Source organism: Anoplopoma fimbria, chromosome 19 (assembly GCF_027596085.1).
Source record: "Anoplopoma fimbria isolate UVic2021 breed Golden Eagle Sablefish chromosome 19, Afim_UVic_2022, whole genome shotgun sequence".
Lineage (NCBI taxonomy): Eukaryota > Metazoa > Chordata > Actinopteri > Perciformes > Anoplopomatidae > Anoplopoma > Anoplopoma fimbria.
The window spans coordinates 20,681,111-20,699,042 of NC_072467.1; the positions used below are offsets into that span (position 1 = coordinate 20,681,111).

The 17,932-nt window shown below is 45.2% G+C and overlaps 1 protein-coding gene across 1 annotated transcript; it reads left to right on the forward strand.

Moving 5' to 3' along the window:
- Nucleotides 1-1,458: 1,458 nt before the first annotated feature.
- Nucleotides 1,459-17,087, forward strand: nuak1b (NUAK family, SNF1-like kinase, 1b). Its single transcript, XM_054620270.1, has 7 exons — nucleotides 1,459-1,854; nucleotides 7,048-7,168; nucleotides 11,202-11,353; nucleotides 12,457-12,522; nucleotides 12,618-12,737; nucleotides 14,465-14,597; nucleotides 15,484-17,087. The coding sequence occupies exons 1-7, from the start codon at nucleotides 1,531-1,533 to the stop codon at nucleotides 16,575-16,577; spliced, it is 2,010 nt and encodes a 669-aa protein (XP_054476245.1). The 5' UTR covers nucleotides 1,459-1,530; the 3' UTR covers nucleotides 16,578-17,087.
- Nucleotides 17,088-17,932: the final 845 nt, after the last annotated feature.

Here is a 17,932-nt window from a genome sequence, read left to right on the forward strand (position 1 = left end):
TAATTTTAAGATAAGAGATAAGATAAGATAATCCTTTTAGTCCCGCAGCGGGGACATTTACAGGATTACAGCAGCATAGAGGATAGTGCAAACAACATAGTAAATAAGCAAATGAGCAATAAAAAAAACAGTAAAGAATCCACAGTAACTGAAATATTATATATACAGACATAAACTAGTATAACTATTGTATTGCAACCCCTTTATATGAAAGGGGTTGTGTAAATATGATCAATGGATCTGTATTGATTAGATGTTTTTTTTGACAAAGATGGATGACTGTGGGTGTAGCATATTGCAGGGGGGGGGTGTATCACCTCCTGTGCGCATTATTATTCCCAGCTACGCCCTTGAATTCAGCAGGCAGACCGTCATATCAGATGTGAGCAGCACAAAGAGGAAAAGACGGAGAAGGAGGAGGAGGAGGAGGAGGAGGAGGTCTGCGTAAACCCCGCCTCCAGCCTCGGATCCTCTCGCAAGTCTTATTCACAGCGTAGAGGATAGAGAGAGAGAGAGAGAGAGAGAGAGAGAGAGAGAGAGAGAGAGAGAGAAGAAAGGCACACGGAGAAGGAGAAGAAGAAGAAGAAGAAGAAAGCAAAGGGGGGAGCAGCAGAACGACCATGGCAATATCCAAAACGTCTCAGCCTGAGATAGTGTCCGATCACAGCGCACCTCCTCCTCCTCCTCCACCGCCGTCGACCTCTGCACGGGGCATGCAGCCGCACAGCAGCAGCAGCAGGGACGCAGAGCCCCGATGAATGAGGAGCCGTACCTGGGCCGAGGGACAAACATGAGGGTCATCTTCATCCAAAACGCCGGTCTCGTCGCAGCGTTCTCGCCTTGTAGATGTGAGTCGGTGGTGTCGGCAGCGTTTAGGACGACAGATGAGCTGAACGAGCCCCACTTTTACGCACATAGATCCCGCAAGTCGACCGAGGAGTGAGATCAGACCAATTGATTCAGCTCTTCTTTTTTTTTTTTTTTTTTTTTTAATTATTATTATTATTATTATTATAATTATTATAATTATTATTTTTATTGGGATAAGAGCTTGCACATACATTATAGCCAATGTATCTTATATTTGAATCCAGTGTGTTCAGCTTCTGACATGCAGCCTGCTGTCGAAATCTGAAAACGTGTTTTTATTACATTATTGGCACTATAATTATTTCTTTAATCCAGTGATACGGGACTATGTGTCAGGTAAATGTGTACCGATAATGTCCTTTACATACTTGTGTGATTAACCCATTAGCTGATTGATTAGGATATGTAGAGATAATAACATGAATAGGTAGGAGGAGGAAATCTATTCACTCTGATCAAAGACAACTGATCAACCAAGACAATCTGGAAATGTTAGTTTCCACATGTAATAATAGGCTATGACTAGTTCCTTGTAATTTATTTATTTATTATTACTATTATTAGACCTTTTAAGTATTATATTATCGATTTACTCTAGGTAGGTTAGTTTGAAATATTTAACAGTGGGAAGGGTTTGTTTAAAACACTTCCCCTAGTGAGATGGAAACCGCTTATTTATCGCCCCACCGGGGGGCCACACGTCCCCAGGCCCAGAGGGGTCAAACCTCGGCAGGAGGTGACCTCTCCCCTCCACCTCCGCCTCCAGCTCCATCTCCATCATCTCCATCTCCATCCCCATCCCTGCATGCCGGCGGCAGCTCCGCCGAGGAGACCCCGGCAGGCAGCGATGGACGGAGTAACTCTGGCGTGAAGAAACACCACCACAAGCACAATCTGAAACACCGATACGAGCTGCTGGAGACCCTGGGAAGAGGCACCTACGGCAAAGTGAAGAAGGCCATCGAGCGACGCTCCGGCAGAGAGGTGAGTCACCCCACAGCTGTACACATCTGTCAGGATGCTTTTAGGTTAGGTTGGCCCAGGCACTTGTTCAAACATGCTGTAGCCACTACAACAACAACAAAAAAAAAAACCATTGGTCCCGATAAATAAGTGCTTTGTTGCTCTCACAGGCGTGTGCATGTCCTGTCTCCTGGGAATTCCCCTGTCCTATGCTCATAAGGGCCCCATGGGTCCCGGGAGCTGTGGCTGCACACGCCATGTCCTATGCGAGGCCTCACGACCGGATGCATGAGTGCAAATCTGGCTACTGACTGACTGATGGGACTCCAGGGGTCCCAGTAAACATCATGGAAAACAACTAACAGACCCCCAGAGATACTACTAGGGCTCACTCGCTTTTTTTTTTTTTTGCTCAATGTTGTTGACACATCCTTTCGGTTTGTTTTTTGCTATGAGAATGTGATTGCATAAGTCAGTCCAACACTTTCTGTTTCTTTATGTGCAAGCTATATAAATATATATATATATGTATATGGCCGTCTGTGCTCAACATCTGCTGTAATGTATTTGTAGGCCAGCACATGTTTCCAAATATTATTTTATTTCCCCCTGTGGCAAAATTTGACCCCTGTGCCCGTTCTGGCAGGACGTGAGAATGCCAGTGGGGAGACTCATAGGTCAACAGTGTCCCCCAATGGTTTCATAGCTCCTGCGTGCTTGATAGGGGAGCCATAAACCCCTTCGGTAGGGCTGCTCTCACTTGGCCTGTCCTACTTGGCTCTGTGTCCTTTCTTCTGTATGTTTTCCTATTTATTGTTGCCATGGCAGCAGCTGTAACGGGATGTATTTCACTTTCACTTGCAGTGTAAAGTTGCACAACGCACATATGGACTGTTTGACTGGAAGTGTCAGAATACATTATTTGGACATGAGTGAGTTTGAGATATTGTTTTTATTATTGTTTTAGCCAAATTGGCTCAAATTGTTTGGCTTCTGAATTGTTTAGTTTGAAACGATTAACAGTATTTGACAGCTACACACACTAGAATACCATGCTGTTATTAATGTTTACATTGAATCAAATAAAATGAAGTCCCCCTAACCAAAATCCTCCCTTCATAAAGGTTAAAATGATTTAAAGAGGTATTGAATCAATTTCATGGTTATTTTGGAGGCTGTAGTTCGGGCTGCTATTGATCTGTATTGCATTACACAGACAGGTGTTTCTGTCACTTAGCCTGCCCTCGCTGGTAGAAATGCGGTGGGCAAAATAATAGAAACACTTGTCAGAATACAAATAACTATTTGTAGGTCAAAACTCATTTGACCAATGCATTCCATTCTCCTGTAATCTGCTGCAATGTCCCGTGCATAGCATTTAGCCTTTAAATAGCATCTCAGTAAAGTATAGGACTTCCTTGCAACACCGTGTTTCACGTGGGAGTTTGTATATCCTTTGAGAATCGGCGCCTGAAAACAGACAGAACATGATTACCCACCACCTCACGGCCCATGTGTGTCTGCCGCTGCGTTTGCTAGAGTTTACTTGACCTCTGACCCCAAGGTTAGTCCCCTGTGTCCGTATGGCAGATACAGCTGTTCCGTGAGACTGTTTTTCAATCATCTTGACTGTCCCCCATTCCTGAACCCAAATGAGAGGAGCAGAGATAACTAAGAGAGGAAGACCGACTGAGAGAGTTTTGTGTGCGAGTGACTGTTTTGTATCCACATGTGTTGAATGAGCTGAAGGCACTCGGGGAAGATTGATTAGATGTGGGCACATTCAGTGTGTCAGCGAAAGTGGAACCGAGTGACTGTCTGCTTTAATCTGCAGAGCCCCATGTCGTAAGTGCTTGGCATCTCAGTGCAAACCCAACAGTATATGGAGGAGTGCAATTGATCATAGAGGTCATAGTGGGGATATGTGACGTGTGCGCACAAGCCTCTAGATCAGCGGTTCTCAGTGTGGGGTTCGGGTTCACCCCAGGGGTCCGCGGCGCACACATTTTCAAATTCTAATTTATTTTGATCTCATATATGCCTACCTACATAATACATCAATCTTCCAATGTGTAATAATTACATTTTTAAATTTACAGTGTAATAGTTTTTGTAATCTAACCCATCTATAACTCTAAAAATCTGCAAATATGTTTAATACAGGTATATTATCTTTCTAATACCTTTCTGTTGTCTTGTTCTTTCACATAACTAAGACTATGGAAGTATAAAAAAAAAAATAGGATACGTCATATTATTCCAAGGGACATACATGAGGGGGTCCCCAGTATTATCTCTACCTTGTAAGGGCTGAAAAAAAGAGACGCTCTGCTCTAGAAGATGTGTGTCATGTTTGTGTACCCGTGAGAGAAAGACACTGTCTGTCTTAATCCAGTATTTGCTATCTAGGTGACCATAGTAAAAAGGTTATGGTGACAGCCGGGCCTAGAATGGGCTAGTGACACATAAAAGGCCATCCACAGCAGGAAATGAGATTGAAAGGGAAGGTTAATATCCTGTATGGGGGATCCATCACAGACAGGAGGAGGGGGTGGTCCGTTTGCACAGAGACACAGGGAAGCCCACCACCATAACAAGACCGGGGCAGCCTCAGTTAAAGGGGCTAGAGAGTTATATTAATACGAGTTTAAAGCACCAGATTACATCATTCCCCAACAATGGATTCACTGGAGAGGTACGCGAGAGGGGGGGGAACACTAACATTCCTCTGCTATATGCGGTGCCGTTGATGAGGTATTATGATTCCTGGCTGTGTTTTGAGAATAAAAGTTCTCTGGAAAAGTGACCAACCTCTTCCTCCCACTCACTCTCTCTGTTTAAACCCCTCCCCCCCGACTCCCCGACTCTGACTCTGACTCAGAAACACATACACACACTTGCAACACAACAGATGATCGTGATCTTTAGAGAACGCAGAGAAGGGGTGAGCTTGTGATGAATACTTCATCTATTTTAATGGCCTGAGAAAGCACAGGAAGATGTCAGGCTCCACTGAAGCGAAACATGGACTTTCACTTCAAACAGCTCTGTTGTAGACAAGAAAGGGGGAGGAGGAGGGGGGGGGCAGACAAGGGCCCGGCCCCCCCCATCCATCCATACCTGGCAGGGGCCGGCGTGGGCAGCAGTGCAGCGCCCTGTTTACTGTGAGTGACAGTAATAGGGATCCACTTAAGGACAAGCGTAGCTGTGTCAGCCAGACCGGCCAGCTGGCAAGTGGCTGATCTGAAGTCCTGTTTAATGATCCACATCGGGGTCAGGGCAGGGGAACATGAGGAGATACACCAGAGATGCATGGCTTTGTCTCAAGCCCAATGTGGGAGAGCTGGATCATTCAATGAGTAAACATGCAGGGTGGAATCAAGATCACGGCTGTTAAAGATTGATTTCTGCCCCTTTTCTGCAGAAAAAACTAAACGTTTTGGTTTTAGGCAGCAGTTTTACAGTGGAAGTGTTTCTTGCCTTTGCAAGTAACTTTTGGAGGTCATCTCTCAGTTGTTGTCTAAATTAATGAAAGTCCAAAAATTTTTTTACTGACGTTTGGGGAATCAGTGGTAAAATGTTGACTCTGATGAGGTAAAGAAAAAAACAACACATCAGTGTTAAGACACAAACAACATTTCCCAATTATGAACACAGCATGTGGACCCCCTGGACCCCAGCTTGTTTATTATGGTATCATTTCTTTAAATTCTATGTAATCAAGGCATGCTCTGGAAGGAAACCATTCCGGTTTGGGGTTATTTTTATTGATGTACACGGTAATTAGCTTGGCACTCGCTACTGCCTGTGGTTTCTGCTGAATGGAATAAAGCTGGGCTCCTCAGAATACCAGCGCTTCGCAAGGAGAGGACAAAAGTTTAAACCAACAGAATCCAGGGCTAACAGACTCTATAGATGCCTGATCAAAGCAAAAACTCAGGACTCAATCCAGAATGTTTAGGCTACAATTACAGGGACATGTGCTAGACTGTGTACCCTCGATTGGTTTCTTTGGAAAAGGCCCCTAACCTCTGGTTTAAGTAGTATATAAAGTGGAGGTTTGAATGCATCGTGTTGCAGCCGCCTCTTACCCCGGTGGCATGGCCATGACAGTGAAAAATCGTCAAATCAAGTGTAGTTCTTGACTGTTGAGCCTCTTGTAGCCGGCCCATTGGCAAGGCAAGCGGACTAAATCACTTCCTCAACCTCTGCCTATTCTCCGGATTCCTCCATAAAACTCCCAGCAGGCCAGCTGTTTTCAGGCTATTTCAAAAGTAGGCCATTAGCCGTTGTTAATCAGAGCGACTAAAAATAAGAGACCGGGTAGTGATGCGGTGTCTTCTCAAGGACTTTTTGACGGGTGGAGGAAACGCGGCTGTGTCTGATGATTCATGGAGGAGCACTCTTGACCTCCGTGCCTCCCAGCCCTCCTCCAGGGACCGTGAACATTTAACAACTAGCTTACCTCTTTTTCATGATACCCCTCGTCCTCAGCTGGGTGTTTTTTTTTTTCAGAAAAGACCGTTGCTATGGAAACGCCACGTTTCACCTTGTGAATCTGACTTCTGATCTCTCTCTTAGAGACGGGTCGGGGAGTCCAGATCAGAGACCCAGCCCAGACTCTGACTAATACCTGGTTAAATGTAGGCCCAGACCTTGAAGGAGGACAAAGCAAGCCTCCATTATGGCATCACATGTCAGGTTGTTTTGAACCTTCATTTTGCTTCATACAGAGTAAATTACACAGTGTGAGACTAAGATGACACCCCCTACCTTGTTTGACTCATCTGGCTGTCATAACAGCGAGGCCTGGTGCGGAGGTCAAAGGTCGTTATGCTGCCTCAAAAGGACCCCTGAGAGGGGGGGGTAAATGAGGTTGATTGAGTGTTCTAGGGAGAGAAATGTAGCAATACAGTACATACTGAGCCGGCTCACATGTTTTTACTGAGACATTCAGATGTCACATGTGCAGTATGTACTCTGTCAGAGCCATGTACATTTTAAAGTGCACTGATAAGATAATGAGTGTGACAAAATCAATGTGCTCTAGTCTTATTTTTCCGTTCCAAATTAAATCAATAAAGTTGTGTAATCAGATTAAATGTACAAAAAAGGAAAATGTGTGGCACCCAAGCTCTCCGTTACTGTGAAATCTAAATGTTATGTTGTGCTATAAATCAGCTGATCAAAGCGACCTCTGTCCTCTGTTTCCAGGTGGCTATCAAGTCAATTCGGAAGGAGAAGATCAAGGACGAGCAGGACATGGTTCACATCCGTCGAGAGATTGAGATCATGTCATCCCTCCGCCACCCACACATCATCTCTATATATGAAGGTGAGCGTTTGCCGCATATCTGCAAAGACACACGACAAATCATACACGCCCGTTTGCCATGAACGCACATCTACAAAAAACACACACAAAATGTACCCCTCCCTCGACTCATTCAGCACTTGCGGCCGAGTTGCAGGATTGTCATGTTATGACATGCAGATGTCATAATAAGACCTGGACTACAGCTCTGGGATGTTATTCATCTCTTCTGCTCTGTCTGGCTGCCCGGGACAGTAAATGTTTGGATGGTCTTTGGCGGTGAGCGCCCAGATCTTTCTGAGTGTGTGCGTGTGTGTGTGTGTGTGTGTGTGTGCACGTGTGTGTTGAAAGTCTGTGTGTGTAAGAAGGGTGGTATTCTAAGGGATTGCCTCTCCCACATCTAAGAGGTCCCATCTCTTGTCTTCTCTGGTCTTGATCTCAGGGCCAGACATCTGCTGATACTTAGAGACAACTGCAGCTGGGAACCAGACTTCACTTGTGTGTATGTGTGTGTGTGTTTGCAGATATGTGTGCATGCATACGTCTTTGTACATTTGTGTCTATGTATGAGCCTGTGTGTGTGGTTGTGTGTGTATATCAAGGGGAGATACTGAATTGACCTTGGTGACCCAGGCATGCACCCTGTCTGACAGCGCTATGCAGTGGGAGGAAAGACCTTAAGCCTTCCCTGGAGCGACATCAGCATATATCTACCCCAGGAAGCAACTCTCTAAATATCAAAGCCTTCAAGTCAGGCTCAAACGGCTCCTTCTTTAAATATGAGCCCCTTTGAATGACCTTAACTTTGCTGGAAGAAAAACATAGATTAAAATTAATGGTGAGTGTAAAGGTTAAACAATTCCCATTGAATTCCTTCAACATATTGCATGCAATTAATCATCTCTCATAATGTAGTCTGGGGTCTATGTGCAGGCAATTAAAGTCACAAGGTGCTGCAGCGCGAGTCGGTTTCATGTGATTTGTGACTTGTGACTATTTTTATGCCTGTGTCAACAAAGCAACGGTTTCAGTGCCCTTTTCAGGACAGCTGCCCTGGCACAATGGCAGCCGGCCGTGTGCCACTGCCCAAACTGGCTTACCCACTGTCCTTTTGTTGGGTGTCAAAGTCCACAGGTCGTTATCGGTTAAGTGAATATGCGACTAACATTACTATTTGTCATGGGAACGTGCCAGCAGTCAGCTGGAGGGCCGAAGTGCAGCCCGAGTTGTATGAGCTCTGTAGGTGAATGATTTAAAAGAACACCCACTTTTATAAACTCCACGGAGGCTGTGTGGTGTTCCTCTGAGCGCTGCGCTGCTTTATCAGCGGCCTACTCCGCCAACAAACTCGACCAGACTCATTGCTCTCGCTCTTTGGTGTTTCTCTTCAAACCCTACGTTTACTGTTGTGGCCTGGCCTCCACCCAGCCTTGCTTAAGAGATGTATAGGAGGCCCCGCGATTTGTGTATCCGGCAACACCCTCTTCAACAGCCCCTGCTAACTGCCTTGTGTGAAGCAAAGCTGAACCAGATGTGTTGGTGGGGATTGATTTTTACCACTCCCTCACATTCTGCATCCATCAGCATGCTGTGCTGGGCATTTAAAAGCAGATTTTGCTCTGCGCTCCTCAGGCTAGTTACCCTAGTGCCCATTATTTATAACAAATAGTCAACCCCAAAGAATGCCATAAATGCAAAAATACGTCTAACTAGCTAAAATGTTAGTAGCACGTTCATGTATGTAAAGGGGAGCCTGACAAAACTGACACAAGTTAAAGGAATAGTTTGAGTAGTATACACAGTATATATATTCTGCACTTATTCACTCAATTTGCTTGTTTGGAGAGAAGATCAATACCACTCTCATGTCAGTAGAGTGAATATGATACTATGAGACTTACTACCAAATCAACCAAAAAACAGTCAGCGAAATGTGTTGATTGACCAAATGACATAAAATATGTTAATTAGTGAGTTTTAGTGGTGGTGTTAGACATATTTTGTTTCCATGGGAGAAAGTCAGGCTCGTTTTTCCCCCTCATTCTTGTCTTAAGGCTAAGCTAAACTTACCAGCTGCTGTATATTTACCGTACAGATAATAGTTATTGATCTCCTCCTCTCAGCAAGAAAGTGATTAAGTATTTTTTCCTAAAATGTCTATTCCTTTAAGGAGGTAAATGGAAATACGGAGGAGATTTGAATACTGAACAGGCACACACACACACACACACACACACACACACACACACACACACACACACACACACACACACACACACACACACACACACACACACACTGTGAGTGAAGTTTTATTGTAATCATTATACTGCATTCTCTAACGGTGACATAAGCCTGGATCGTCATTTAAACTCTGAAGATCTTTTGTCATGGTAGCTAAGATCAGTAAATAAACATTCAAGAAATAACCTGTTCTCTTTATGTGAACTCCTAATTCAAAGAGTTTGAAGTTTCCAATGTTTGCTTATTTATTTTCTGCAACAATAGTACTCCACCACTCCCCTGTGTTACACTTTGTAGTAGTAATCTTCTTTCCCCTTTTTGCAAGCTTGCGACATGGTCTATCATCAGCGAAAGCAATAGGACAATAGGTGTTAATAAGTCAGATGTGAGGGCTCGACCTGTGAACAAAGCCTGGTGATTGACAGCGAGGCAGTAGTGGTGGCTGGCGTTGGCCAACGGGCTGTAACAAACACAAGTTATGTAAGCCAGGTAATTACTTCACCACCAGGGGTCAAAGGTAAACGCGAGTGCACAACCCCAACACGGATCCCAGGTTTACTGGGCTAACATCCACCCTGTTACTCCACGAGCAGCCAGACGGTCACAATCAGAGAGCATTACCGTCACTCAGCAACTGTGTGTTTTTGTAGAGGATTACATCTTTTAAAAGGACCCTGGGATTTGTGTGTGTGGGCGGGGGGGAAAGTAGTGTGAAAAACTATGAAGGTGCTCACTCAAGGGTGCAGAAAGCAGAGGCCCTCACCCCCGGTGACCCCGCTGTGTGGGAAAATCAACCCACACAATACGGAACCAACATGGCCGACTGTGTTGTTGTCATCTCCTCAGCCTTTCTCTCTCTCTCTCTCTCTCTCTCTCTCTCTCTCTCTCTCTCTGTCCTTCTCCGCCTGCCCAACCATTTTCATTCCCTTCATGCCAAGGAGCTGGGAGAGAAAGTATGTTGCCAAGTGGAAATTATACACTAGAAGGCTAAATACTGACACAGAATGATATGTTTGGTGACTGCAGTGGGATAGGAAGGCATTACAGGAATACAACTGTAATAACATTACAGTCTCAGGTCACCAGATGTGCAACAAGTCGCCATTTAAATCCAAGTGATACTCTCAGTTAACGTATATACAAGATTGGTTACATGAACTAAACTTGACTTTCCTTATATTTCACACACAAAAATACAGTTGAATTATCTTAGAATAAACATGGTATGCTCTTACTCGTATTGAGTAACGCTTGCATGTTTCTGATATGGGCCCAGGTCTGCTGTGAGAAGGAAAAGTCGCGCCGTGTTGCCACAATAGGCCACAGTAATTTACGCGATATGAACACTCAGTATGGTGGTTAAGAAATGTGGGAGTGTGTTGTGAAATGTGATGACACGATGCAAAGCTGAAGTGCGATGTGTCGAGGGCATCGCTCGGCGCTGTAGTGCAGCCTCTCTGTCTGCAAAGTGAACCTCTTCACTCCTCGATTCCTTGAGTCTCTGAGGGGTGGGCTTGACTGAGTTAACAGCCCCTCCTTGCTATGTTGTGAAGGAGCCAGACACACTAGGTGGGGTTTGGGTGATGTAACCCTGGGAGAAATGTAGAGATGTAATGTGCTCCTCTGGAATTTATATTCCTGCTACAAAACTGAAGGGGGGTTTGAACTGGTTTATTCTGCTTTTTACATAACAATGTTGAATTTGTGATTTTTGATAAACTTAGAATGACTTTACAAGTTGTCCTCCCACCTCTCTTGCCATTTAAACTCGATATTAACGGACTCCAATTTGTTTTTTATCTTTTCTCAGTGTTTGAGAACAAAGACAAGATCGTGATTGTGATGGAGTATGCCAGCAAGGGCGAGCTGTACGACTACATCAGCGAGCGGCGGCGCCTGAGCGAGCGGGAGACGCGACACTTCTTCAGACAGATAGTCTCCGCCGTGCACCACTGCCACAAGGTGAGAAGACCCATACCATGCTATACGTAGAGAAGGAAAAAAAAAAACATGAACATTCAGTCTCTGACTTTGTTTTCTAGGCCACTGCATGCTTATTGTAACATTAACCATGCGCCTCCACCAGTATGCCGTACAGCCAGTTAATCTGCAGGCCGTACGCAGTATGCTTTTCTTGGCGCTGGTGTTCGGCACTCATCTGTTTCTTAGCGAAGAAGGAACACAGGCCACTTTAATTCAGGCTTACACTCCGATTACAGTGCGCCAAGCAGACCCCGCGTTAATTCTCTCCTCATCTGTTGACACACTGATGGATGTCCCGAGATACCCCCGAAGCTTTCCCCCAGAGATTTAGCACCAGCCACACCTCACTAACTCCCATCATCAAAAAAAAAAAACCAAGGTCCAAGGGCTTGTTTGGATGGGCTCCCCCTCTTGTCATCCTCCTCCCAGCTGGAGATATGGATGATGTCATGATCCTCAGATAGGAGAGTCCCAGACAGCCATGAACGATGAATCATCCCCACCAAGCACAGCCTCCCACCGGGTGGCGTGGTGTGAGTCACTGACACAACAAGCAAACAACCGTTTCTTCCTCGTACCCACCAATCCGGATCATGTGAACATGAGCTCCCTTCCAGGCGGTAACCAATGGGAGATGCCATTCAGAGCGCAGCCCTGGGGGGGAGTGACGGGTGAAGTCACTCCTCCACATCTGAGCTGGGTTCTGTCTGTCTGTCTGTCTGCATACCACATGTTAATTCCCTTTTTTTCTTTTTTTTAAGCCCATGCATTAACATTAACACTATAGTTGTTTCTTTAATCCCTGGATGTTGTGAGAACATAATTCATTCAGGATGGTAATTACAGGCTCATGTTTATGTGAGTCTTTTTGAAAAGAAAATCACAGCAGATGTCAGCAGTAAGACCCCAGAGGGGACAAGACCAATTAAAGAGTACGAGACCAACAGCCTGCCTTGATTTCCCCCGAGATCTCTTAACCTCTCATCTCTTAATACAATGGACTGTTTATCACTCTGATTCATCTCTAGTGAATAATGCATCAACTGATGCATCAATCATGACTGTGTTCCGTTGTCTTTCAGAATGGAGTGGTGCACAGGGATCTGAAACTGGAAAACGTGCTACTGGATGAAAACTGTAATATTAAGGTAAGTCTGCCCCTCGATCTGTGACTCAATCTGTGTGTGAGGGATTATTAATCACCTGGCTACGTTAAAATTCATACGTACCCTTGTTTCCACAGATTGCTGATTTTGGGCTGTCCAACCTCTACCACAAGGACAAGCTGCTGCAAACCTTCTGCGGCAGCCCGCTCTACGCTTCACCAGAGATCGTCAATGGGAGACCTTACCGCGGCCCAGAGGTGAGGCCCAGTGAACAATGACAATGACTAAAAAAAAAACAGCTGTTTGTGTGTGAACTTAATTTCAAGGACAGGATTTCCTATTATGTATCCATGTATGTATCATCATCATCATCATTGTCCTCCCTGGTTGTTAAATTTGTTCTGAACCTCCCAGATTACTCACCTTATATAGCTTTCATCAGTATTATCTCACTAGTGATTATCATCACAACATAGGCCTTATAAAAAAGAGGTGGATAGGCTTTATTTTTTGCTTCTTTGATGGGATTACTGTTAGTCTCCAGTCAAAGGGAGGCCTCTCTTGCATCTCCGCAGTGGGTCAGCTCGGATACTGTCTGCATCCCTTGCCCTGTCCTCCCCTTCCCACAATGTCTGGGTCCTTTGAAGTGAGGAACTGGAGGATAGTTTTCCCTCACTTTCTCTTCATCTTAATGGGATCGGAATGAGCTTCCACAGCCTCAAAGAGACGCTCACGGTCAAAGTCAAATAGTTTTGGTGAAAGAGAGAGTGAAAATGTCTCCCCAAAGCCACTTATCTGGCAATTCCAGACTCATTCTGAAGGGCGTCGTCTCTAAAATTGCATCAGTTACATAAAACAAAGCAACAAATCCGGGGAAAAAAAAAAAAAAAACTTGCATTTTTAGATATTCAAGTCCAACCATTCAATTTAGCGTAATTCACTATAATTTACTCCGGAGTGCTAAAAACTACAGCAGTCCGATTGCAATCAAAATTACAGAATCCCCGTTTGGGGTGAGGCCACAAATTACAGCAAACACAGGCAACGAAAATAGAACACAACAATAGTGCGTGCCCTGTCTCGTCCTCAGGGAACGGACCAATGGCAACAGGAGGGAGAGACATTCTTGATGTGGGTCCAGATCCTTTAGAGGAAGTACACTAGCTCTTTAACCAGCCCTATCTGATTTCCTCTTCCTAGACTATGTCTCAATGCATAGGCTGCAGCCATCAGACGCTCATTCCTTCAGAACATCTCATCCTCCCTTAACCACAGTCAACACACACACTCACACACACATCACATTTCCCTCTTTGTCATGCTCTCACATACACACACTGAGACAAGTCATCTGCTGACGAATGCATGGCAGCGTGTCTCTGGCGAGTCATCAGGGGCCAGGATATCAGGACTCTGCCATCTCTGCTGGACTCATTACCCTCTTCCACTTCCTCCACTTCCCACGTGGCTCTGCGCCTCCTCGTGCCCCAGACACAAAGTCTTATGCAACCGCTTACTTAGAGAGCCACATTGCATTAGAGTTGGTGGTCAGAAAGTTCTTGCTTCTGCTTGACGGTGCGGGAAAGAGTGGGGGTTTTGGAGGAAATGAATTATCTCTGTGGAGACGTGCCATTTCCCACCAGCATACTGGCATTTTTTCATTCTTTTTATGAAGGATGTGCCGGAGAAGCACTGCAGCGTTACAAGCTCCTTAACAGAGATGTTCTTAGGTTAGAGTTAGGACGTAAATTGTGGCGCTTATTAATGTCAGAGGGAACTCAAAAGTATAACACACAGGTCTGCTTTGATGTTGAGCACATCTGAGACATTCATTTGAATTTAATCAAAACATGAAGATTGTATTTCCATTGTGGAACATCAAACTAACACACCTCAAACGTTTTATTGGCCCGCTGCTAGTGTGTCTACCACGTATGATTGAATAAACTAGTTTATAACCATATATGTTTTTGGTTTCCCCCAGGTGGACAGCTGGGCTCTTGGGGTGCTGCTGTATACCCTGGTCTACGGGACAATGCCATTTGATGGTGGAGACCACAAGAACCTCATACGCCAGATTAGCAACGGAGAATACAAAGAGCCCACTCAGTCCTCAGGTACTGCAGGCATCTCTGTTTGTATTTCTTATGTTTTATTTCTTTCTCATTTCATATAAAACTATATCAATAACTATACTTGACAAAATCTAGTCAGTGAGGCACACTGTTTGTCATAAACTGCAACCACTGGCCCCTGTATTTCTGTCTATAAATCGTTCAGCACTCGCTTTATGTAAATTCCAGAAAATACTCGAAAGTCCATTAACTGTTGAATGGAATATGGATCAGAGTGCTGTCTATGTACACATATAGGAGAATCTGCACAATCCATTATGTATGATGCTTTTTATGTCCAGACATTTATAAAGAATGTCATGAAGTCATACTGCTCGTTGCCTTTTGGTTACGCATTAACAGTTACATTTTTAGTTCTAATGGGACCCAATCATAAAGTAGGAACTGAGTGCAAAAATGCCATTTTAAAAATGTAATTTAACCAAAAGTGTTTTTATGCCTATTATTACTGAGTTGAGACACTCAAGTAAAGAAACTATCATTATGTGAATTTCATCACTGCCCCGTGTTGTTGTGTAATTTAGCTGAAGATGCATTATTGTGGTTTACACCGAACAATGGAAAAATAACATGTAACATATTTAGTGACTAATACTTTAAGGAATTTTGTATTTTTTTTAAAAGCCTCTTAATTCAATAATTGCAACTTATGAAAAAAAAACAGTAACTTAGGGAAAACCCACATCGACAATGGCCAGTTCTAGCGTCTTTGAATTTAGACTTTTAAGTAGTGCTTTCAATGTCAAACTCACTCTCCACTTCTCCATTCAGTTCTAGTAATAGCATAAAATGTGATTAGATAGATGTTTTGATGCTCAAGGGCATTATGGCAGGTTTTACAGATTGCTTTTCTTCTGTTTCCTGCTAGATGCCCGAGGATTGATCCGCTGGATGCTGATGGTGAACCCTGAGCGCCGGGCCACGGTGGAGGACATAGCCAACCACTGGTGGGTAAACTGGGGCTGGAAGAACAGTGTGTGTGACTGCGAGACCCAACGCGATCACGGAGGCTCGCCCATGCTGGCCCGCTTCCTCGACTGGCAGAACCGCACTGAGCCACGTGGTTCTGGAGCCAAGGCTGCAGCCATGCCACAGCTGCTGCGCCAGAGGCCCAAAAAGTCCAAGAAGGAAAACGTTGAAGCAGGACAGGCCCACTGTGGAGAAGAGGACAAGCCGGGTCTGAAGAGACCCAAGGGGATCTTGAAGACCAGGGTTACTGATGAGCAGCGGTCTGCCAGTCTGGACGAAGTGGAGTTGGGCCAGGCGGCGCTGCCTCAACAAGCCGAAGGCGGGGAGGAAGCCTCAAGTCCAGATCAAGAGGACGAGGAGCTGAGTCTGGGTGGGGGCTCGCCAGCAAAGATGGTGCCCTCTCTGCCCAGGAAAGGCATCTTGAAGAACAACCAACAGCGGGAATCAGGGTACTACTCCTCACCAGAGCGCAGCGAGTCCTCCGAGCTTTTAGGGGGCGCCAGTATGTCTCTGCTAGCCACCTCCCCGCCCAAGAGAATGATGGGGAGGAAGGGCATCTTGAAGCGAAACGGCAAGTACTCCACCTACAGCGGGCCTCCGTCAGCGGCAGCGGTGGCCAGTGTCCTCGGCGAGGCTCCCTCCTCGACTGACTCCGGTCTGTCCCGAAGTCAGAGCCGGCCCTCCAGCATCGTCGGGGAGGACAGCTCCGCCCTGTCCCTGTCGCCCAGCTCCCTCAGCGGGGCCGAGTGGCATTCCTCCACCCCCCACCTCCGCCCGAACATCAGGGCCTGCGTCTCGGCTGAGAACCTGCTGCAGCTCGCCAACTTCAAGGGCTTCCAGGCAGCCCCGCCGCTCCAGGGACCCAAGTTCAGCCGCGGCCCCAAAACGAAAGGCTCCCCGGGGGACAATGGCAGCTTCTCCTTGCTGGGGGACCTGGAGGACATGACTCAGGTGTACCAGCAAGCCCTGGACATCAGCGGCAACCTCACCTAACAGATGGGTGGCAGAGAGAGAGAGGAAGCAGAGGGAAATCGATCATGACTGTGTGTGTGTGAGTGTGTGTGTGCGTACAGATGTTTATAGGTGGCGTTAACGACCAGTGTGTTACTGGGATACACCTTTTGGGAAGTAGTGGTTTTCCAAATGGGGCTGAAATCTGGATGGAAATGATATGTTTTTCGCACATACATACACACACAGATGTACACACTTGTGCACTATTCTGTCCGGAGGAAATTCTGTTAGGGTTAGAGAGGAGCTGGCACGAGAAAATGCCACCCAGTCTGCTTTCTTGGCCCGCCCATAGACTTTGCTGTGTTCAACATGTTTACATATTCAGCAAGAAGGCAAGTTAGAATCACAAACGCAGCAACCAGAAACTGGTTGGCTCTCCTTGTGCACCACCCATTTTTTGAGTTTGAGTTTACAAAAGCACCTTAAAACTCACACAGAGCACATGCTTTTGTGATCTTTACTTCCTTTATTAAAAAAAAAAAAAAAACAAACCAGGGTCTTGTTCCAAAAATAACTGACATTGCTGATTATTTATTAATATTTTCGTAGCTTTTTTACGTTTTAAGTGCAAAACTGGTGGGCGCTGGCTGTTACTGGAAGAGTCCAAAGCTCCTGGTCTCCAACTCTTTGTGTGGAACTGACATATATAATTATGTTACTCCGTGATGAGAAACATATATATTACTCAGCATATATAACTGTGTCTGCGATTGTAAAACACGCGGGCAAATATACCTTCATAAAAGCGTATGTCCTATATATGTGTATGATACTAGGGAATATGTAGGAAGTGCCTTTTTTGATTCATAATAAAACAATTATGTATGTCATTTCCTTAAAGTGGAGGGAAAAGCCAGGCCAACCTGTCACCAGTTGTGCTTTTTTTTTTTTTTTTTTTTTTTTTTTTTTTTTTAAATGTTGTTTGTGAATGTGGAGAAACCCAGGGCCTTTAGCGCACAGCTTACTAGCTTTACTTGTTTTGGGGTTCAAAGGTCAATCTCAGACAGTTGAGATCAAACAGTCTCGTCTCCCCGACCCCCACCCGCTCCTTCCACATGTAGAATCACACACAGATATGCCAGGATCCTCAGGCCGCCTCAAAGGACCTCCTCTGTGGTCTTTGTCAATGTTTAAGCCCGTAGTTCGGTGTGTCAGCAATTTAGGTGGTTTTGTTGAGCACAGATTTGCTGGCAGCACTGGAGGTCTGGAGGGACTCACCTAGTGGGGCATTTAGTGGAGGGAGATGGGGGCAGACACCATCTCACAGTCCTGGAATGTGCCTGGCTCTCTTAACCTTGAAAGTTTCACATTTTTTCGGAGCTACTTGATAAAAC

Bases quoted from the DNA above. Each gene is read 5' to 3' on its own strand.
- nuak1b (XM_054620270.1), top strand. From the start codon at position 1,531: ATGGAAACCGCTTATTTATCGCCCCACCGGGGGGCCACACGTCCCCAG. The intron at 1,855-7,047 runs GTGAGTCACCCC...CTCTGTTTCCAG, and splicing joins AGCGACGCTCCGGCAGAGAG to GTGGCTATCAAGTCAATTCG. The intron at 14,598-15,483 runs GTACTGCAGGCA...GTTTCCTGCTAG, and splicing joins AGAGCCCACTCAGTCCTCAG to ATGCCCGAGGATTGATCCGC.